The 24,494-nt window shown below is 42.3% G+C and overlaps 1 protein-coding gene across 3 annotated transcripts in view; it reads right to left on the reverse strand.

Moving 5' to 3' along the window:
• unc79 (unc-79 homolog, NALCN channel complex subunit) overlaps positions 1 to 24,494 on the reverse strand; it is a 237,315-nt gene that overhangs the window by 58,998 nt on the left and 153,823 nt on the right. For all 3 annotated transcript variants that reach the window (XM_086002784.1, XM_086002785.1, XM_086002783.1), the window contains 4 exons: positions 21,297 to 22,502; positions 6,614 to 6,716; positions 4,315 to 4,455; positions 4,056 to 4,094 (listed from right to left, as the gene is read on the reverse strand). In XM_086002784.1, the coding sequence (XP_085858910.1) occupies positions 4,056 to 4,094; positions 4,315 to 4,455; positions 6,614 to 6,716; positions 21,297 to 22,502 (1,489 nt within the window). The remainder of the gene's footprint in view (positions 1 to 4,055; positions 4,095 to 4,314; positions 4,456 to 6,613; positions 6,717 to 21,296; positions 22,503 to 24,494) is intronic.

The raw sequence follows: 24,494 nt of genomic DNA on the forward strand, positions 1-24,494 counted from the left end.
TACCCCATCTCCAACCTCCCTTTCCTCTCCAAACTCGTTTAACACGTTGTCTCCTCCCAAATCCGTGCCCATCTTTCCTGGAACTCCTTGATTGAATCCCTCCAATCAGGTTTCTGTCCCAGCCACAGTACCGAAACGGCACTTACCAAGGTCACAAATGACATCCTAATTGACCGTGACGAAGGCAAACTATCCCTCCTGGTACTTCTCGACCAGAAATGTCTGCGGCAACGCCTCATCCGTCGTCCAGTTGGGTGGGACTGCACTCGCCTGGTTCCATTCCTATCTTTCCAGCCATAGCCATAGAATCACCTGCAATGGCTTCTCTTCCCGTTCCCGCACCGTTACCTCTGGTGTCCCCCAAGGACCTAAACTTGGCCCCTTCCTATTTCTCATCTCATCAACATCCTGGAGGATCACCATTGAATAGAAACTTATCTGGACCAGCCACATAAATAGTGTGGCAACAAGGGCGGGTCAGAGGTTAGGTATTCTGCAGCAAGTGTCTCAACTCCTGCCTCCACAAAGCCTTTCCACCATCTACAAGGCACAAGTAAGGAGTGTGATGGAATACTCTCCACTTGCCTGGATGAGTGCAGCTCCAACAACACACAAGAAGCTCAACACCATCCAGGACAAATCAGCCCGCTTGATTGGCACCCCATCCACCACCTTAAACATTCACTCCCTCCACCACCGGCGTACCGTGGCTGCAGTGTGTACCATCTACAAGATGCACTGCAGCAACTTGCCAAGGCTTCTTCGGCAGCACCTCCCAAACCGCGACCTCTTCCACCTAGAAGGACAAGAGCAGCAGGCGCATGGGAACACCACCACCTCCCAAGTTCCCCTCCAAGTTACACACCATCCTGAGTTGGAAATATATTGCTGTTCCTTCATCCTAAGTTCTGGAATTCCCTCCCTAAAACTCTCCGCCACTCTACTTCTCTTTCCTCCTTTAAGATGCTCCTTAAAACCTACCTCTTCGACCAAGCTTTTGGTCATCTGCCCGAACATCTCCTTATATGGCTCGCTGTCAATTTTTTGTTTTTTTGATAACACTCCTGTGAAGCACCTTGGTTCTACTACATTAAAGGCGCTATATAAATGGAAGTTGTTGTTGTTGTTTAGTCCATGTGCTAAATGAGCTGATCACAACTGGGGTGGCAGGATATGTGCACAAAGTCCTCAGCAGGCCTAGATTAGGAACCAAACAGCCAGGGTTCCCATTCCTGATCCCTACTCATTGATTCTTGCTGAAAGTGCATGTGTATTTGGGTGTGACTGTAATGCCCTGGTGGCAAATAGTCTGCCAACCTTCAATGTCAAGGCTTACACAAGAGCAATCGGCACTTGGATCATCCCTTCTCGGGGACAGTACAGCCCATGGTGGAAAATAAGCTTCGCAAATAGCTCAGGAGGTTAAATGCACCTCACGGTGTGGTGTTGAGCTAAGACCAAGAACGTCCCATGTTTGTACACTACGTTGCGCTAGGTTAAATGACCTCAACCAATGCAGTTGAAGGGCTATTATAATTGAGTACAGCTCCTCTGCAAGATGAGGGCAGGTGAAGAAAATCAGCTCTTCCTAATTACTACCCAGTGTGGATGTCAAGTAAGAATAGAATTGGGTAAGCTGTGATGCCCTCTCCACTTGGCAAAATAACTTGCTGACACTCGAGCCTAGATTTTCCAATCAGCATTATTTTAACATCAATACTAACTTGTTTCGAAGAAACTGGTGATCACCAGCTTAAAATAACGCTGATCAGAAAATGTCAGGCCTACTGTCCAGGCTCAGATATAAACAATCTATTTCAGTGATGTTGGCTGAGGGATTAATGTTGGCCGAGACACCAAGGGAACTCCCCTGCCCTTCTTTTATTACCACAGGATCTTTTATGTCCACCTGAGAGAGCAGATGAGAACTTGGTTCAACGTTTCATCTGTAGGATGTGGCCTCCAACAGTGCAGCACTCCCTCAGTACTGCGCTGAAGTCTCAGCCTAGATTAAGAACATAAGAAAGGGAGTAGGCCATACGGTCCCTCGAGCCTGCTCCGCCATTCAATAAGATCATGGCTGATCATCGACCTCAACCCCACTTTCCCGCCCGATCTCCATATCCCATATAGATTATGTTCTCAAGTCTCTGGAGTGGGGCTTGAATCTTCTCACTCAGAAGCAAGAGTGCTACCACTGAGCCAAGGCTGACAAGAGAAGGCATTGGTAGAGATGCTCTGGCTACATTCGGATTGATAGAAGTGGAAACAAGTAAGGGCAGTTCCACTGAGCTGGGCAAAAGAAAGGAGGCGCTAGAGGAAGATGGTATGGTCAACTGTACCAAAGACTGCAGAGAGGTCAAGAAGGATGAAGAGGGATAATGCACCAAGGTCACAGTCAAGGAATGTCATTTGTGGCATTGGTTAGGGCCATTTCGGTGCAGTTGTTGGATGGTTTCAAACAGGGAGTAGCAGAAGAAATCGGCATGGAGGCTACAACACATTCAAGGACTTGAGAGGAAAGGGAGGTTGGAGATGGGAAAATAGTTTGCAAGGGCAGAGGCATGGAAGATGGGATTTTTGAGGAGGGGTGATGAAACACTAAAAATATTTAATCGAGATTTAATCAGAAGTGGTATAAATTATAGCAATAAAGTTAGCAGTTGCATCATAATTTTCGGGCATGACTTCAAGTCCCCACAGTTACTTGCATCCATATCCCATTAACAAATCAGGGTACTGTATTTTATACAAAAATAACAACAGAAAAAGCTGGAAACACTCAGCAGGCCAGGCAGCATCCGTGGAGAGAGAAACAGAGTTAACGTTTCAGGTCTGAGGCCCTTCATCAGAACTGGAAAAAGCTGGAGATGTAACAGATATTAAGCAGGTGCAGAGACAGAGAGCTATCTGCTTAATATCTGTTACATCTCCAGCTTTTTTCAGTTCTGACGAAGGGTACCAGTCCTGAAACGTTAACTCTGTTTCTCTCTCCACGGATGCTGCCTGGCCTGCCGAGTATTTCCAGCATTTTCTGTTGTTATTTCAGATTTCCAGCATCCGCAGTATTTTGCTATTGTACTGTATTTTATACGTCCGTCAGGTCTGATGCTCCACAAACAGATATACCGGTTGCAGCAGTATTGCAAGAGACACAGGGGAGCGAATTTCAAGTAGATCCCAAAACAGGCACAAAGTTAGCGGAGCAGCTGCTCCACCCGTCCGTTGGTGCTGGCGTGAAACCAGAGCCATTTTGAGATCCAAGCCTCATTAATATGCTGCCAGCGAACTGTGGCCACTGGTTCCGGGAAGGCAGAAAATCAGTCGGTTCCCACTCTTGCTACTCTTGGGCCCACCAAAAAGAAATAAAGTTTGCTGGGCCACTTTTTGAGTGCCTCCTCCTTGCCAATTTGCAATTGCTGGCCACATGCTTTTCAGGCAAGAAATGAGCGGCCAGCAGTTGAAAATCTCCCCCATAACAATGTCCAACCTGTCTCCTCTCTGCACTAAGCAGCAGTTGTAGGTGTGAGAGAGGAAGAGGGTAAAACAGAATACTGAAACAGGTATTGTGACAAAACACAGATTCCTGCACACAAGCAGTGAGCTCCTGCTCTCAGCCATACGCCATAGGCTGGCCACATGTTCCCCTCAGGGAGAGAAAGAGGAACTAGCAGACAGCCAGTCACCCCGGACCACTGCAGCTCACCTTATAGCTGGCTAAAACAGCAGCATTAATGAAAACCAATATTCACATTCTGGCCTGTCCCCTCAGCCGTGGCATATGGAGACTGAACAAAGGCATAAAATAAATTACAAAGGGGTTAAACCAGTTAAGTGAAGGATAATAGTGTCAAGATAGGAACACTTTACGGACAATAGTAAAAACACGACTGTTTTTGCAAACCTACAGTGCTACAGACCAAGAGCTGGAAAGTGGGATTAGGCTGGATAGCTCTTTTTCGGCCGGCACAGACACGATGGGCCGAATGGCCTCCTTCTGTGCTGTAAATTTCTATGATTCTATGATTACTGTAACAACAAAAGCAAGTAAATACCTTTCTGCCTGACCAGGAAAAAGGGTGCTTGATGCCAGTCTGAAATGAAAAATCATCAGAAAAGTTACGTAACTGTGCATAAAACATGAATTATACAGCTATATTTCACTTCAAAACACGCATTCAGATAAAATGTCAGAAAAATATTGATCGTGCTGTTTCACTAAAAATTTACCCTCAGCACCAACATTCAATGCTCAGTCAATACTTTTAATGCATTTTAAACGAGGCAGTTATCAAAAACCATTATAATGGTTACCTTCCAACTGACTGCAGAATATCAAGCAGCAAAGGTGCAGCTAAGTCTGGGCTCAAGTGAGTAAATGTTGAAAGTACAACAATAGCCAGTCCCAACGTTTCTTCGTCATATTCTTCAAGAACAGCCCCACAGTCGAGGCATCTGTACCAAAGAATGAAACTGTTAAAATGGTCCTTCTTCAACACTAAGGGTACGAGTCTAGGTATCATGGTCCTGCACTAGCAATCCACAGGCTATTAATTCAAATCCCACTGTAGCAGGTTGCAAAACTGCCAGAGCTGGATTAAGAATTCTTGGGGCCCTGAGCACTCTGCCTCACCTCCTTCTGACAGTATTTATAAATGCTGGAATATTTTGATTCAGTCATCCTATGCAATTTTTCTGTGTTATGGCGAGTTTTACTGGCAGCTCTATATTTGGCTGGGGCTCTTGGATACGGGTCCCATAGCTCCAGGCGTTAATCCGCTCCTGGAAACCAATTTCAATAAATGTTGTCATTTGAGGTCCACACACCAGTAAAATGACCATGAAAACTGCTGGATTCTCATAAAAATACAATTGATTCAATCTAGTCCTCCACACTAGGTTTTGTACAATCACTACTATTATGTTCATTAATAACTAGTCGTTTTTATTAAGAACAGCTAGCTTTTGCTAGACACTTTATTGAGCACATGTGGACTAGGTACAGTATCTGTAGAGGCCTCCATCTTGACTGCTGCCTTGTGGGTAGCCTAGTGCATTGTGGGTAGCCCACTCTTATATACCTACAGCACCACCTAGTGTACCATTCCAGAATGACAGGTTACTGATCATTACAACTACATTATAGCATATCTGTCAGGGTGGAGTTAAACTTAAGCTCATCCAAAACTCGTCTGCCCGCATCCTAACTCGCAACAAGTCCCGTTCATCCATCAACCCTGTGCTCGCCGACCTACATTGGCTCCCGGTTAAGCAACGCCTCGATTTTAAAATACTCATCCATGTTTTCAAATCCCTCCGTGGCCTTGGCCCTCCCTATCTCTGTAACCTCCGTCAGCCCTACAACCCCCAGAGATATCTGTGGTCCTCCAATTCTGGCCTCTTGCGCACCATGTTCCGGCCGTGCAGCAATCTGAAAGGACCCGCACAGGCTGCTCACCAGTTTTTACATTGTAAATACCGCGCATGCGCAGGAATTTAAAGGGACCGCACATTAATAGAAACAGGCCGTGCAGAACGAAGCGCAGCTTACAGGGAACACGGCTTGCTCATCCCTGGTTTTAATCGCACCACCATCAGCGGCCGTGCCTTCAACTGCCGAAGCCCAAAGCTCTGGAATTCCCCTCTCTCTCCTACCCCTTTGACCAAGCAATTGTTCACCTGGCCTAATATCTCCTTATGTGGCTCGGTGTCAAATTTTGTTTGACAATGCTCATGTGAAGCGCCTTGGGACGTTTTGCTATGTTAAAGGCGCTATATAAATACAAGTTGTTGTTGTTGTTAAATACATCTCTCTTTTATTTATATTTATTAATACATGGCATGCAACCTCATTGCCACTTCTAAAATGTTCAGTGACTACTTCTATTTATTTATTTGGGTACTTTATGCTGTGTTTTATTGCACTGCTTGTATCCGTGTGAAGCAATTAAAAAAATTGCAAACATTAAGGAGGCCATTTTCTGACTACGTGCGGACAAAGGGGAACTTGTCTTGTTTCTCAGTGCATGTTAGAAAAATCGCACTGGCTCACAACCAGCACTTACTCAGAAAATTTAGGCTAAAGAGTAAAAAATTTTTTTAGCAAGATGCAGTTCTCGAGGTTGTAAGTGTACTGTGTCTGGCCTTTATAGAAGGCCCTGCTGGATTAAAGAACCCCAATTTCTCCTTCACATTGAAGTTTGAAGTGATAATTGCTTTAGAATGCAGTCTGCATGAGGTAAAGTAATATCATCTGTTAAAATGCCTTCAAACTATGCTCGCACCCCCCCCCACCACCCACCATGTTTAGAATCATTCAGCTGTGATAAAAATGTGTAACCCACAAAAAAACTGGCACACACAGTTTTATCAGAATAATTTGCAATTTCATCTGTATAACTCAAATGTGGCAAAGTCACTGACTATTTTTGTTCTCTGAAAAATGCAGTATAATAATGGATCCTTATCCTAATGAATGCTGCATCTTTGGGATTTGCTTCAGAGCAAAATAAATTGAATTTCCATTTAAGAATATTTATATAGTAAAAATTATACAGAGAAACAATCAGTAAAACTTGTCCAAAAGGCATGGTTAACAAATTTATATGCTTACCTGTCTGACATTAGGGTTGGCTGATCATCTGTAAATTCCTCTGGTGCAGGAACAAACATACTGACTATGCTCTGTGCTGACAGCAAACTAGATTTCGTAGCACCTATGAAAATAACAGACACTTACAAATGTTGCATTATTTATAAATGCATGATATTGAAATACTTAAATCTGTTCCAAAAAAAAATCTATTTCACTCAGCTTTTGATTTTTTTAACTGAATGACTGAAGACATCAAGGGCTATTTCAGACTACACTGAACACATCCAAGTTAGTCTGAGTCAGATGGCCGGATAGCAACATTTTACCAGTTTTGTGCTGGTAGGAACTTGGGGTGGCTTCCTGCCAGAAAATAAACTCTGCGCTGCACAATGGGATTGCATGGGGTTTGGTAACGTTACAGAACAGAACTTGTTGTTTGCCGTTGTAAAACTGATTGGTGCAAGAGTCACAATGAAAGTTAGCTCCGCTGCCACAAAGCACACATCTTAATTGGGGGATTGGAACCCTTTAAAAATGTTATGTCAGACCTGAGTGACTATACCTTTATTTGGTTGATTAGCTGACTAGTCTTTGTTGATGAATGCAACGTCCTTTTTCGGTTTGTATTTATTTCGAATAGGCAAGAAAATAGAACTTTTAAAAATCGTAAGAGTGACATTATTTGGAGGTACGTAAGAGAAGACTCAGAGGCTCATTTGCACGGGTTTATCTGTGGGGAACAGCTGCATTGTGAGTGTGTCCATATTGAGCACAATGCTTTTGTTTCTTTTTATAAACTGTATATTCGAGTGTCTACGGTAGCCATGCATGATGTGCCAAAACAGTTCCTAAGAATTCAGGTTACTATTTTCTCCTGAATTTATCCCCATCAAGTTAGCAGGTTAAAGATAATTTTATTCTTTCCTTCGCCAACAGCTTCAAATTTATGAAATTCAATAGTTACAGTGAAGGGTATCTAAATGTAGGCCAAGGGACTTTTCTTGAACTTGGGTGTAATGTACATGCTTTGTGCCATGCTAGTGGTGTCAGCCAGCAACATGAGGCCTCGTGCAGCGAGCAGCAACACCGAAGCAAAGCTGCCAGATTTGATAAGACCAGTGGGCGGGATGAACCAGTAAACGAATGGGGCTTCCTGGCTAACAGCCTTAGCGAGTCCAGCAAGTTCACTTCATTGTTGCTGCCAGCTGTGCAAAACCCCACATGCCAGGAGCCGACGACACTAAGCACAACAGAAAAGCAGCTTAAATGTTATTTCCCTTACCTATGAAACTGACAGGACATATTATTTAATCAGTGCTAATTAACAACAACGCCACATAAGGCACAAGAATTTTCCGCACAGATTTTACATTGGCTTTACAGACCAACTTCAATTGAAAATTTCCACTGTCCCAAAAATTACAAGTATGAGAAAGCGAGATGACTGCAGTAGCAGTGAGCAGAAGGATCAATGGTGGATTTCTTTTCCATTTTCTGTTTTTGAGCACAGTTACAAGCCTCTGCATAATCTGAACAATACACAGCCTTGAGCACTGGGACTGGGCACTTATGATGTACACCTACATCCCATACACCACTGTACTATCTGGACAAAAACTCTTATCTCATTATCAACACGTAAAACCTAATGCACTCTTACATTTCATCTAGAAAAAAGCTATCATTTCATTCTGTGAAAAGGACCTGGGTGTCCTGATATACTCACACAGAGTGCATCTGATCCCATTCAAAGAGACCCTTATAGGTAAGCACTTTGGATATAAAATAGTTAACCCTCGATGAAATTTTATCCTGATTTTTTATCTAATATATTTTCTTAAAATTCTGTATTAACTTTGACCTCAGAAAATCAACCCTGTAGCACCAGTGAAAATTTTCCCATTCCCCACACCAACCACCATTATAGCCTAAAAATTACATTAAACAAAGGAGAAAAAATAAGAGCAAAGCACACCTTCACCAAAGCAATAAACATAACAAGAGTCAGATAAAGTAGGGTGGGAGGAAGCTCATGTGGAGCATAAACACCACCGGCATAGACCAGTTGGGCCAAATGGCCTGTTTCCGTGCTGTAATTTCTATGTAATAATATCTATGTAATAACAGTAATGTTATTTAGAACAACTGAAAAAATACAGAAAAGCTATGGATTTAAAAAGAAAAAAATATCATTTATATAGCACCTTATCATCTCAGGCTGTTCCAAAGCACTTCACAGTCAATGATGTACAATTACTGTTGTTACATAGGCAATTGCAGCTGTCAATTTACACATGGCAAGATCTCACAAACAGCAAGTGGGATGAATGGTCAGATAGTCTGTTTTTGGTAGTGTTGGGTTGAGGGAGGAATGTTTATTAGAGCACTGGGAGAATTTCTGCTCTTTATTAAATAGTGCCATGGATCTTTTACATCCACCTGAACAGGGAGGCAGTGCCTCAGTTTAATCTGATCCAGAAGACAGCAGCTCCAATAATGCTGCACTCCCTCAATACTGCACTGAAGTGGCGGCCCAGATTATGTACTCAAAACCTGGAGTGGAGCTTGAACCCACAACCCTCTGACTCTGAGAGCTACTAACTAAACCAAGCTGATACTTAGCCACAAAACAGTGCAGAAAAACACTATTATTTGTTGCATTGAAGACAGCTATCAGCAAAATGCACTTAAAATTAAATGTGTTTGGAAATGAAATGCCATTAGATTAAAGAGCTAATTGACTGAAAAAAGCCTGTTCTTTATTCCCCAAAACAGTATATTAAAAAATAAGTTCTTGCCTCCAACAGCTTTTCTGGTTGGGAAACACAACAGAATGCAGGGAAAAGAATGGCTAGGTTACTGACTCTAGTTCCATATTACTTTCCCGTACAAAGCAGTAAGAATGTATCATGGACTGGTGAATGTAATAATTATCCACTGAACAAACAGCTCATGGGTGGCATCTTCATTTTTTACAACGTCAAGTCTGCCCGTCAAATAATACCTTCCCCAATATGCATTCTGTTATAAATACAAATGTATATCTTAGGAATTAGAATGTCAGAAATAGCAATAAAAATGAGAAAAAGTAAATGAAATCAGGGCTCCGGAAATCTGTGTGGGACAGGTTCAGGTATAACTGCTCAGATGGGTCCAACGGGAACCTCAGCCTGGGCTCAGGGGGAAATCCCTCCATCGCCATGGCAATGGCAGGTGCCTGCTCCACTAGGGGCACATCTAGGATTCCCACCATATTACAGGACCTAGAAAGTCCGACAGGAGTGGGGTGTTGGCTCCTGCCCCCTCCCCGGAAAGAGGTTATTGATGTTCCCAGTGGCCATCCTTTGTAAAGGAGTCATTTGAAAAAAAAGTTCACATTTTCTTTAGGGTGCAGGTCCCAATCCTGACCTGAACCTCGAGGTGGCCCCCGCATTCACATTTTAGTGGCACAGTATGCCTGGTCTGACCAGGTGGAGTGCCTGAAGGCCGGGAAAGTAGGAGTTCTCTCTCCCCCCGCCGGCCCTTTTTTACACCAATGGCCATGTGTGGGGTGGAGCAGAAGCTCTGTCCCCTACAGGGCCTATTGGAAACTCTGAAGGAAGGGAATCAGCTTACCTAGTTCTCAGCCCAATCTGCAGACCTTCCAGTGGACTCCCATCAAAATTTCGGCGAGAGTATGCCAGAAGGGCTGCAGGTTTTTGGGACCCAAATAAATTTCAAAGCAACATAAAAAAATCTGATTCTGTTTTGATGCTTTGAGTGCAGAAATCATTTTGTTAATTTAGGTCTCTTATTCATCAGTGGCAATGTCAGTGTTATGAGAGCATTTATTGTTTTGTTTCAAGCAGCTTAACATTTGTTCAACTGGAGGAATTAAAATAACTTTTAATAACTGTGATGTTTGGACTTGAATTACAAATTCTTGTGTAAAATTGGGAAATTACTTCTGGAGGCATAAACGTTTCAAAAGGTGCGAAGGATAAAGAACAAATATCAAGTAGCTCTTTAAAAAAATAGGTTAACAAAGAACTGGATTCGATTTGCGAAAGAAAATGATGCAGGTTTAATGGAATTATTTTTAATTCCTACAGTACCGTGTTTGTTATTCAAAATGAACCAGTCATTGTGAAAGCATTCTTACACAATGTAACTGCCTGTTGAATAATACAATCAAACCCTTTGCAACAAACTACATTATGAGAAACCTCCCATTATGACCAATGTTTTTCCTGGTTCTCCTGAAGCTCCACTACACTCAGCAAAAGAGCTCAGACATGACAGAACCCTGGTAAGATTCAGCAGTCTTCACGCGTTTGCAATATCAAGGTTTGACTGTGTGTATATTGTAATTCAGAACATACTAACCAGTGTCCCAGTTACTGATGTTGTGAGGTACACTAGACTGGTGCTTCAGTTGTCTCTTCATTAACTGGCTCAATGTCAGGGCCCCCAGAGATCCCCTTTTCATTTGCCTATATTGAACTAAACATGGCATAAAAACAAATACTGAAACAGGTGGAACTGGTGTAAAGTAAATGGAACTCAGTGCTCAAGTAAATGGTAAAGCAGTGGTCAATCATTTGTTTTTAGTCAATTACAAACACTGTTCTGTTACCAGTTTACAGTGAGCTCTGTAGTTAGTAGGTTTAGGGAAGAGCATGCTGTCATTATATGGATCCGGCAGTAATGGATGGTTAAAATGCATGCATTTTACTTTGACTGCTGACTTCTCTGAAATGTGTATTTAAATTTGATTAAACACTGTATCGAATGTAGTAGTTGATGCATAATTTGACAATAATAAAAAGACATGCATGGCCAGGAATTTCCTCAAAGCTGCTCCTGTTCCACCACCTATAACCTCTCCAGAAGTGTAAACAGGATTTCCGCCACATTTCTGGTGAAGTTACGGCAACAGAGTGGAAGTGGCTCTGAGGAATTTTCTGACTTATAGGTTGAATCAAATTCAAAGGCCATCACTGACACATGCATGACTTAAACTCTTTACTGCCATTAAACTTTAAAAGTTCAGAGTTACACCAATTCATAAACAGGCAACATTTCAGATGACTGTTTTAGCATATGGAAAAAGTGATGGACGGTGTTGTCGACAGTGCGATCAAGCAGCATTTTACTCCCTCCACCACTGGCGTACCGTGGCTTTACTGTGTACCATCCACAAGATGCACTGCAGCAACTCGCCAAGACTTCTTCGGCAACACCTCCCAAACCCGCGACCTCCTCCACCTGGAAGAACAAGAGCTGCAAGCGCATGGGAACACCACCACCTCCAAGTTCCCCTCCAAGTCACACACCATCCTGATTTGGAAATATATCGTCGTTCCTTCATCGTCGCTGGGTCAAAATCCTGGAACTCCCTCCCTAACAACACCGTGGGAGTACCATCACCACGGACTGCAGCGGTTCAAGAAGGCGGCTCACCACCACCTTCTCAAGGGCAACTAGGGATGGGCAATAAATGCTGGCCTTGCCAGCGACATCCACATCCCATGTACGAATAAAACAAAATTCATTTCAATATTGTACTGCATTAAAATATAGTAATTCAGCACAAACTCTATGTAAAAGTTATGTTGATATTCACTCATCAAAATTGGCAGACATAATCTAAACTGCAGCCACCCATTGCAAATCAGCGCATCAAAAAAGGATATCAATATATAGTACCCTGTACTCTGTACAACTGATGGTCAGACCTTAAAGCATTTGGATGCCACATTCTGAGCTGACTATCTATCTAGGCTGTTTTACAATGGCCTAATCAATCGGAGTCCTATATTCAACTTCCTCATAATATAATGGCTGTTAGCCAATGCAACTGCAGACATACACATATATAGAATTAAAGGGGGCACTTTTAACCTTATCAGCCTCTTGGGAAACTGACAAAATCGGGTGCAACGCAGATTTTACACCTGCTGCCCCCGCCGCACCCCCCCCCTCCCCCCGCACCCCCCCACTCCCGATTTTACTCTCCACTGAAGCAAACGGAGAGTAATATTCGGCAGGGTGCAAACACCGGCACTCTACCCGATCCCGTGGGGTTTTTGCCCAGCTAGTTGGTTTAAAATTGCACCCGAAGTTTCAACAGATCCTACATACAAGCCTGACTGAAAATGGCGCCCAATTCTTTATACAGTTTCTCATTAGAATAACATTTTTGTGTTTAAAATTAAAAGGAATTCTATTGGGCCAAGAAATAATCATCCTTTTTTCTACTCAGAACAATTATGGAGAAGACATTTTGTAAATTAAGTGTGAGGATGAGATTTTTTTTTGGAGGGGTAGGGGGGCGGGTGAAGGGTCAGTTTGAGCAATGCAGGTCAGTGAGCTCCGCTGAATTTTCTGTCCAGACGGACAGAACTGCGGCGTTTCCGGTGGGTATAGCTTCGCACCAGGAGTTCAAATTCATTTAAAAAAAAACAAATGAAACCTACCTCTAGACTGCCAGATATGAAATATAAACCTTTGTTGTTGTGGCTAGGTAAGAAAGGGAAAGCTTTAGTGGGGTGCCAAGTGGATACGTACAAACTGTACTTGTTTTGCAATTCAAATGGTATTGCAGAACACATAAAGCAGCACTGCCTATGTGTGGAGGGTCTTTTTCTTTCATTTAGAAAAGGAAAGGAACATTTAATCCCAAGAGTGGTTCAAACTGGGTAGAACGTGGACGCTGACAAATAGACCCAAAATGGCCTGATTTGGGTTCCTATGGTTTCTCAATTCAGTTTGGCGTTCATCCCTGCCAGATAGCACATAACCAAGGAGACAAAAGGTTGACCCACAGCTTCAAAGATGATCCAGAAACAAGGATTTTATTTGTCATGGCCTTGCCACTGGTATTTGTGTACACTGAGATGCTGTGCAAAAAAAACTATTAAAAGTGTGCAACTGATTAGACAAGCATTTTGTGCACAGTATTTTAATTAGTTTACTTGATATGGAAGAGTGGCTACTTGTCTCTGGCACAGCTGCTTCTAGTGTTGGGAGCAGAGGCAGATTCTCTTGGCATATCCAGAGCTGAAAGACCTTTAACAGACTGATCTGCAAAACAATTTTGTACCACGAATATAACTCTTTTTTTTCCTGAGCTTCATAACTACAAACTACCATGACAAACTGAGCTAAATTTTAGCATTAAATGCTGATATTTTAAATTTGCTGATAAATTCTAGTGATTATTTTACTGAAATTTAGTTACAGTTTCTTCACACTGTTAATAATTAGCATTAAAAACAAAATACTTGAACTCGATTCACAAAGATAAAAAATATAGATAAACTGAGCCAAAGTATTCCTTCCAAGTGTGTAACTTATTTTTCACAAATTTTCATATACACTTAAAAGATGCCAATATAAAAACATTAATTTAAAATGAAAGCTGACTTTTGTTTTCAATGACAGTATTATTTAGAACAGGTTAAAAGCACTTAGAAAGCAGGCATAAACTTCATTACTTGATGAGTAAAGAGGCATTTTCCTGATTTAGTTTGATAAGCAATTAGCATTTGCAGTTTGTGGAGAATTGTTCCATTAATCTCCGGCTCATATGTACATCAAATTTATTATGCTTAAAATAAAAATCCAGTAAAATTAATAAAGAACATTGAGAGCAAATCCTCTCACCCCACTAATTTTCTCCCCTCCTCTTCGGAGAGGCACTAATGTGCCTGGAGTACAGTTCCATGGGTGCTGCTCACTCCCCAGTGCTCCACCCAAACGACAACTGCTTGTGCATGAGCCATGGCAGTAACTGGCAGGTTACTTGACCCCAGGAGCCATTACAGCAGAGCCCAATCCTGTGCCCACCCAATCCTCTCCACACATGCACATTTTCCAGCAGCAGTTACTGGATAGTGATTGGGAGCAGGAACTCTATCTGATTTGTCTTCTCCCCATCCCAGGAACATAACTATGGGCAAAACTTTCCACTCACAAATTATCTGCAGTGCAAACAGCTCGAATTTATACTGACAAGTAAAAATAAGTCGTCCTCTCTCAGCAACACAAAAGTCAACTGTCTATAGGTGTTCTTTTTAAAAAAAATCCACCAACCAAAATAAAAACAATTATATTTTGCCTGCTTTGTCATTACAGGAACTGGAGTTTGGAAAGAAATTTTAAATAAGAAACCCACCTGAAACATTAACCTATCTTTCTCTTTCAGACGCTGAACGACCTGTTGCATATTTTTAGTACTTTCGGTTTTTATCATAGAATCATAGAATGGTTACAGCACAGAAGGAGGCCGTTCGGCCCATCGAGCCCGTGCCGGCTCTCTGCAAGAGCACTTCAGCTAGTCCCACTCCCCCGCCCTTCCCCATAGCCCTGCAAATTTCTTTCCTTCAGATACTTATCCAACTCCCTTTTGAAAGCCGTGATTGAGTCTGCCTCCACCACCCTTTCAGGCAGTGCATTCCAGATCTTAACCACTCGCTGCATAAAAAAGTTTTTTCTTACATCACCTTTGGTTCTTTTGCCAATCACCTTAAATCTGTGTCCTCTGGTTCTCGACCCTTCTGCCAATGGGAACAGTTTCTCTCTATCTACTCTGTCCAGACCCCTTATGATTTTGAGCACCTCTATCAAATCTCCTCTCAATCTTCACTGCTCCAAGGAGAACAACCCCAGCTTCTCCAGTCTATCAATGTAACTGAAGTCCCTCATCCCTGGAATAATTCTCATCAATCTTTTCTGCACCCTCTCTGAGACCTTCACATCCTTCCTAAAGTGCGGTGCCCAGAAATGGACACAATACTCCAGTTGGGGCCGAACCAGTGTTTTATAAAGGTTCATCATAATTTCCACACTTTTGTACTCTATACCTCTATTTATGAAGCCCAGGATCCCGTAAGCTTTTTTAACTGCTTTCTCAACCTGCCCTGCCACCTTCAACGATTTGTGCACACAAACCCCCAGGTCTCTCTGATCGTGCACCCACTTCAGGATTGTAGCATTTAGTTTCTATGTCCTCTCCTCATTCTTTCTACCAAAATGTATCACTTCACATTTTTCTGCATTAAATTTCATCTGCCACGTGTCCGCCCATTTCACCAGCCTGTTTATGTCTTCCTGAAGTCGATCACTCTTCTCCTCACTATTCACTATATTTCCAAAGTTTTGTGTCATCTGCAAATTTTGAAATTGTGCTCTGTACACCCACGTCCAAATCATCTATATATATATATATATATATATCAAGAAAAGCAGTAGTCCTAGAACTGGCCTGGCCCCTGGGGAACACCACTGTATACCTTTGTTTCAGATTTCTGGCATTCACTGTGCCTTATATACTTTCCAGTGTTGGTGCTAATGCTGTATTAACAGGAGCTTTTAACCAGTGTTATTTAACAGGCTGAATATTTACTTTGCACAGGTTTGGGGAAACTAGTAGGCCAATACTTACGATTGCTGATCTTTCTCTCTAGCAACTGAACTGCAACTTCCCCCAAGACAGACAACACACACACACAAATACTGAAAATGTTAGATTCCTTTGAATCAGGTTGTAGGGAGTATCTGTCACTGCAGGTAGTGCTGTTTGTGCTGTTGTGGCAGCGGGGAAATGTTGCGCTACATACACAGGATGATTCATTGAAGCAGCAGTGCCAACAGGGAGCTGCACTAACAAGGAACACTGGTCAGAGAACTGGGGCTACAGTGCTGTGGCTCGATCTCCAATCTGTGCTCCCTAATAGCCCAGTACTTTGCACAAAGTACAGAATCACCCTTGGGAAAACTTAAAACCAAAGCATATTTGTTCTGTTAAGCTGTTCTGCAACTTTTCATTCTACTTTTTCTTCTCATATACCAATGGATTAGAACTGTGGACTATATGATAAAACAGCAACTGTACTACTTATCTGTTAAACAGATCATCTAAATTAATTTAATCCACTGCAATAAAAGACTGTGCTATATTTAAAGTTAACATAAGAACATAAGAAATAGGAGCAGGAGTAGGCCCCTTGAGCCTGCTCCACCATTCAATAAGATCATGGCTGATCTTCTACCTCATCTCCACTTTCCTGCACAATCCCCATATCCCTTGATTCCGTTAATATCCAAAAATCTATCGATCTCTGTCTTGAATATACTCAACGACTGAGCATCCACAGCCCTCTGGGGTAGAGAATTCCAAAGATTCACCACCCTCTGAGTGAAGACATTTCTCTGATGTGCCTCAATAAATCCGAGACTCGATGTTAGCGAAACAAAACAAGGCTTTTATTGACTTAGAAGGTAACACACAGAGGAGAATGTATCTTCCATCCAGAGGTCTGCCGTACTGGATGTGCTGCAGGCTGGGCCAGCTTACATAGGAGCCAGGTATGGGCGGAGCCCTACACACAGTACAATACAATGGAAATGAAACTGAAACCAACCACAGTCACAGGCAGAGAAATACTGATGAGTGATGAATGGAATATTTCATCACATTCTCCTCATCTCAGTCCTAAATGGCCGACCACTTATTCTGAGACTGTGACCCCTGGTTCTAGACTCCCCAGCCAGGGGAAACATCCTCCCTGCATCTACCCTGTCCAGCCCTGTAAGAATTTTGTATGTTTCAATGAGATCACCTCTCATTTTTCTAAACTCCAGACAATATAGGCCTAGTCTACTCAATCTCTCCTCACAGGACAATCCCCTCATCCCAGGAATCAGTCTGGTGAACCTTCATTGCACTCCCTCTATGGCAAGTATATCCTTTCTTAGGTGAGGAGACCAAAACTGTACACAATACTCCAGTTGTGGTCTCACCAGGGCCCTATATAATTGCAGTAAGATGTCTTTACTCTTATACTCAAATCCTCTTGTAATAAAGGCTAATATATAATTTGCTTTCTTAATTGCTTGCTAAACCTACATGTTAACTTTCAGTGATTCGTGTACAAGGACACCCAGGTCCCTCTGAACACCAACATTTCCCAATCTCTTACCATTTAAAAAATACTCTGCTTTTCTATTTTTCCTACCAAAGTGGATAACTTCACATTTCTCCACATTATATTCCATTTGCCATGTTCTTGCCCACTCACTTAGCCTGTCTATATCCCCTTGAAGCCTCCTTGCATCCTCCTCACAACACATTCCCACCTAGCTTTGTATCATCAGCAAACTTAGATACATTACATTTGGTTCCCTCATCCAAATTATTCATATAGATTGTGAATAGCTGAGGCCCAAGCACTGATCCTTGCGGTTCCCCACTAGTTACAGCCTGTCAACTCGAAAATAACTCGTTTATTCCTACTCTCTGTTTTCTGTCCGTTAACCAATCCTCAATCCATGCTAACATATTACCTCCAATCCCATGAGCCCTAATTTTGTTTAATAACCACTTGTGTGGCAACTTATTGAATGCCTTCTGAAAATCCAAATACAGTACACCACATCCACTGGTTCCCCCTTATCTATTCTGCTTCGTTAAATTACTGATAACTGTACGGTGGCGCAGTATGCTGGTGCAGCAATGTCCTATCACAGAATGGCAGGAATAGATTTGCGTTCATGAGTTCTCACTCTCGGTCATCCATTAGGGATGCACAGAGAGCACATTTGCTTCCTTGTAGAGAGCAAGGTAAAATTGTTGCTCTTGGCTCTCTCCTAGAAGGCAGTTACAGATTGGCATCGGCTATCTGGGAGCAGGTCATCCGCTTGCCCTCTCCTCTAAATAACAGCAAGGTGCAGGGAGACCTAAATACACCACTGGGAGAAACAGAGATTAGAATATTGGGTTTTTCACAAAACTGGCTGTTAAATAAGTGGAAATTACAAATAATTTAGATTTTTAAAATTTGTTTGGTTTTCATTTCATTGTTGAAAAGTTAGTCGTCAGTTGTCCTATTAAAACAAGGCTTTACACTGATTGTATTCTCTATACAACAGTTTAGTAAGTATTCCTGTGTTGATTATGTAGAAATTGTGTGAGCTTACCTGTAACATTGTTGACCTTGATTTTCCCTCCCAATTCATAGATGGTAAAACATAACATAAAAATAGGAGCAGGGATAGGCAATTCGGCCCTTCGAGCCTGCTCCACCATTCAATAAGATCATATAACCTTGCCTGTTGTTTTATTCAAATGCTGTGAATTTTTCAAGCACAATTTCATAGCAATAGCTTGATATCCTTTGTGATAATAATTATGAATTCAGCATATAACAGAAATGTTGGAACATCCTAATGCTTTTTCTACACAAAACGTAAATAAAATCAAAAGTGGTACATTTTTTTTATATAGCACACATATAATTTTACATGTGGCAAAAGGTTACTTACCAAAATTGGTTTGAAAAGTTTAGTTCAAGTTTTTAAATGTATTCTGTGTCATGTCTGATCAAAACAGTCTCATGTGATCAACTATGTAAACATACAACCTATGACCAAAATGTTGTATCTTTTTCATCCTGTCCCAAACCATCCAATACTGAAACCTGAGAGTTGATCAGCTGAACATAAATAGTGCAAGTTACTGCATATATTAAAAATAATATTCTTGAGAAAGCCAAAAATGAAACAGAACATGCTAATCCCATCCTCATTTTATAGCCACATCTAAGGAAAATAACTTTTAACATGAGCTGTTCTTGATGGGGTGGTCACTAATTGTTCTGGGAGAACAGAATGGTCACTAGTTGGTCTGGGGTTGGGGGGGGGGGGGGGGGTGGCGGGGAGAATGGTCTTCATTTGTTTCCTGGGAAATTGTCACTAATTGTTCTGCAGAAGGATGATCATGAATTGTTCTTTAGGGGAAATGGTAACTCGTTATTTGGGGTAGGGGACGGGGGAAGAGTCACTGGTTGTTCTGGGAGGTGAGAATAGTTGCTAGTTCTGAAAGACAAGATTGGTCACTAGTTCTTCTGGGAGCAGGAATGACCACTCGCTGTTGAGGTGCGGGTGGCCATTAGTTTTTTTGTTAAATTGTCTATATTGGAATTTGTCTCAGAAACCGCACCTCACACTAACCACCATTGTGAAACAAAAACTTGTGGGCTTAATACCTGTTTTTAAAGGAACTAGCCAAATAAAATCTATCGGCTTGAATTTACAAACTATTTTCAGCGCCATGGGTTTTTCTGTAGATTCTTTTCTATAAAAGTCACACAACACATTTGCTTATACACTTTCCCCACATGTGATTTAGTTTTGCATTTCTTAAAGCTAGCTGCGATCTTATAGGCCCTGATATTTACGGGGAGGCGGGGAGGGAGCGGGGGAGACTCTTAGCAGCCAGGAAACCCGGAAATATGGGGAACGTGCAGGTCCTGCCGAATTGAATGGCAGGACTTAATCTGAATTTTTTTCCCGTTTCCCGCTGGCAGCTGGGTAGATTGAAAGGCTGGCCGGCTGTCGGGCAGGAAGGCCCGCGGTGGAAGGCCATAGCCAGGGACCAGAGAGGAGGGAGGGAGAGATCGTGGGGGGCAGGGGGAGATCACAGGAAGGGGGAATGTAATCGGATCGCGGGAAAGAAATCGGATCATGGCAGGTTAGCTTGAGGGGCCGGGGGGGGGGGGGGTTGGTGGGGGTGAGCACTCCTGCTCCTGCTGGCCCACAAGCAGTGCTGGAAAAGCACTTACCCGCTGGCAGTTCTTGCCTCCCTTTAGCTTCCGGGTTCCCCAAGCCCTGGGAAACTCGGCCCACAGCCATTAAATCCAAATGGTTGCTAAAATCAGAGGCGCATAGCTTCATTTAAATATCATAATTACTGACCCACCTCTCGAGAACAAGTTAATCACCCGCCACCCCAACCCTTTCGATTAAGCCGGAAGTATGCATGTTCACGGTGGGTTGGAGTCATGCTTCCCATTCTTAACCCCACCACCCACCCCCCCCCCACCCCGTCCCGTCCCATCCTGGGAGGTTAAAAGTCCCCCCATAGCATGACAATAGTTGTACTGTTAATTTTTTTTTACAACTGTGGTATACTAGGCTATCCTCTGCCCCTCATCTCAACTTGGAAAAAACAAATGTTACAGTTGGCACTGTGCAGAGAAGAGGGAAATTATTTATTAAAAAGGTAATAAAATCACATTTTCTCCCTTTCATCCAATGCGTGCAGTTTCAAAGCACAATATCAAAACGATATTATGCTGCTTGTTCACACCAGAAGAACAATGATGTAATAATTATGTAAAACAATTTTTTTTTAATGTTCATCAATAGGCCAGAATGTAACATCAGATTTTGTGGAAAGGTTATTTAAAAAATCCTTAATTATTGAGAACTAGTGCTGTATTTTGAATAGCTGTTTCGGAGCAAGCATGTAATAATTTCAGTATCAAAATGGAAATATTTGTGAGAGTCAACTCTGTGCTAGTGCGCACAGCAGCATAAATGTGGTAGAAATATAAAGGTGGCATTTCTGTGCAAAGTAAGTAAATTACAATCACACTGCTTGCCATTGCTGCACACACTTACCCACATTTTTCTTTAAAAATTAGGCCCTTTGTATTTTGTTTCAGGTAGGTACATTTATATTGAATTAAAATTAATTATTGGTATAAAATTGTAAACCATTTGGAATCGGTCAACGGCCAACTGTTGTGCCTTGTTATTAAGCTATTTAATCAAAATTTAAAAAAAACCTAACTGGAAAACACATGGAATCACCATGTATTGCTGCATTGTATCAGTGTTCAGCTTTGTGAATGAGGAATTCATCGCAAGTCCTTACCAGTGTCTCTTTGATCTCCAATTCTGTCTAAAATATTGAAGGAAATGTCGAGGTATTCCCTCTGAATAGCGCTGACAGCAATCTTTCTTTGTTTCTTTTGCCTTGGAACAATCTGGATTTTGAATTCGGTTTCTTCGCTGCTTTCATCTTTTTGATCAGTATCTTTTTCAATAGACAGCTCTGAGTTTGACTTTTCATTCTGTTCAAATTCTGTAGGAAGTTTGAGAAATACCGTTTTAACCATAGGACTTGGTAATGTGCTGACAAATTTAATCTGATCTCTGTGCAACTCATAAGTGTCATCCTGGGATATTTCAAGCACAGCAGATGATTTCCTGAGGTTTTCTCGCTTCTGTTTAAGAGTTAGTGGGCTTTCACAACCAGAACACTTAGAATAGTTCTGTTGTGTTAGATCTTCAAAACTTTCTTCATCTACAAGAGCTATTGACAAAATGTTCTCAGTATCTAGCAAAGATGTATTACCAAAATCCAGACATTTTGAGCAATCTTCAACATTGACTTTTATAACTGGTGTAACATTCAAGCTAAGTGAGACAGTATTGCAAGGTGTTGCATTAGTTTTCCCATTTGGTTTGTTATTAGGGGTATTCTGCATCTCATATTCCTCATCACTCTCCACAATCCTAAGAGGGGGGAGAGGCACGAAAACCAGTGAATCACTATCAGAACTTGATAGAATTGATTGTTTCTCAGGAGCAGATGATGAGTCAGAAGATAAGTCAATCAAATCACTTTCTTCTTTATGGAAGGAAAGATGTTTCTCAGGAGATTCAAGGTCGATCTCAAATGTTTCTGTGCAATTGAGTCTGACTTCCGGTATTACTGGCCGCTTCCCTTCTTGAGAGTTTTCTGCAGCTGAAGACTTTTCCTGAAGCTCTTCAATTTCTGCACTGACAGACAAATTGTGGTCTGGTCTTCCATACATGCTTTCCATTTGAGTATAGCAGGAAGGAAAACTTGGTTGCTTTTCAGATTCACATCTATCCAGACATGACTTTCTGCGATGTTCATCTAAAGAGTATAGGACAGAATCTGCATTTCCTATATCAAGTGACTGCTGCTTAATTGTATGTAATTTCTTCTGTTGAGCAACCCCCTCCTGCAATTGTGGAGATGTACCACAGCGCATTATACTGTCTGGCATAAGGCTGGAATCTCTGTACTCTGACAGCTCTATCTCCGAGCCTAAAAGAAAAAGCATTAAGATTACACAAGGAATGTATAATTTCAAGTAAGTCCAATAAAATTCACAATTACACATCTGCTAAAATTAAACTTATTCATTGGTTAGAAATGACAATATATTCAAATAATACCAACAGTCTCTCCACATTTACTAAGCCTGATAGAGATGGCTGGTGCCAAACTAAAGCATTGTGGCTGCTATCTGGCCACGTTTAAAATTGAACTTCATGTTCCCATGAATTTGCATCCATCCCAAATTGAGGATACGAACTGATATGCGCGTTCTGATTTATTATTTATCCACCAGTGAGGCAACAATACTGAGAAGACCCTTTCCAAACTTCCAGGGCTTTAAAATTCAAACTGGACATACCAGCGAATGTGAAATATAAGTCGCTGGAGATGTCTGGGTTTTGGGGGCCAGATCGCCTGGGTTTGGGGGGCTGTGACTCTGGGAGCACAGGTTGGACATCCCTGATGTAGGCCATTGCATTGTGAATGATATTAATCTCCCATTTACTTTTGGAAACTCAGAAGTCTGTTGGAATTGGACAGCCCCATCATACTGTTGTTGCTGTTCAGTGCCTTAACAGATGAAGGTATTGGCCCTGCTGATTTCTTAAAAATTGTTTTTGGGATGTGGACAACACTGGCAAGGAAGTATTTATTGCCCATCCCTAGGCACCCAGAGGGCATTTAGAATAAAAAAACTTAGAGGTCAATTTTAACCCACCCACCAGGCGGCAATGGGACAGGGGGAACCTTTAAAATCAAGCGATTTGACATACTACCCCATTTCGGTTGTAATCACACATGCCGTCATTTTAACTGCTTGCTGTACTTAGCTGGCTGAGGCACCCACCGAAAATCGTTAGGTGCCTCATAACTGCATGCAAATCAGGGTCCAATGAGGAACCGCTGGAGGAAGAGGAGGAGCAGCAGCCACAATAGCCAGGACAAGCAGCAGGTTGGCCTGTTAGAAGACAGTCGATTAGTGTGGGGGGGGGAGGAATGCCAGTAGAAGGCCTTGCCTAACCCACAGCGTCCATAGGCTAAGAGTCACTTTCCTTTATAGGAGTGAGGAACATTGCATCAGGAGTCTGCGCTTCATCCGACAGGCTGTTGCTGATTTATGGAGCCTCCTGCAACATGACTTGCTGCCTGCTGGCCTAGGTGGCCATGCTTTCCCAGTAAAATTCACCACCGCCTGTTTTGCCTCAGGCTCCTTCCAGCTTGTTCCAGGGGATATCACCCACATCTCCCAGTCTGAAGTGCCAAGCTGCATCAAGCAGTTCACCAATGCCCTATTTGCCAGGGCCAACCATTTCCACTGACACCAACACTCAAAATGAGCGCGCTCTGGGATTTGCAGCAGGGAATGGCTTCCCTCGTGCACAGAGCATTACAAACTGTACTCATGTAGTCAGCAAGGTACCAGAAGACATGCCAGCAGATTTTGCTAAGTCATTGCCAGGGACCTGTGCCTGTATGTGATGGGTGGCGTTGGAAGTAGTCCAGTGGAACTGGCCAGCCCGTCCATGCTGCTGTTGTTGTTCAGTGCCTGTGCCTGCAGATGCAACGGATGGTATAACGACAGATGTGGGCAGTACATCTTCGGGACCAGCTGACAAGTCTGGCAGCTTCCTTCTTTCTCCGACTCATCCTCCCCTGCTAAATGAAGTGATGGGGAGCACTGAAAGCAATCCCTATTCCATTGAACTTACTAACCGCGCAAACTGTGTCAGAACTGCTGCAGTTCCTTTCCAACTGTCAGTACAAGGATCCCTTCCCAACCGTAGGGGACACGTCCCTGAAAACCCCCGTGGTTAGTAAAACCGCGGTTGGCAAATTCAGTATGAACACAATAAAAAAAGAATCTAAAATCATATAAATAGCATAAAAATCATGTTTTTTACCTTATTCCTAAATTTAAAACTGCGGATACGCAAATTTCACTGCCGCAGTTGACAAAAATTGTCGCAGAGTGGAAAC

The sequence above is a fragment of the Somniosus microcephalus genome, chromosome 12 (genome assembly GCF_052327205.1).
Source record: "Somniosus microcephalus isolate GS21.2 chromosome 12, FLI_Smic_1.0, whole genome shotgun sequence".
Taxonomy (NCBI): Eukaryota; Metazoa; Chordata; class Chondrichthyes; order Squaliformes; family Somniosidae; genus Somniosus; species Somniosus microcephalus.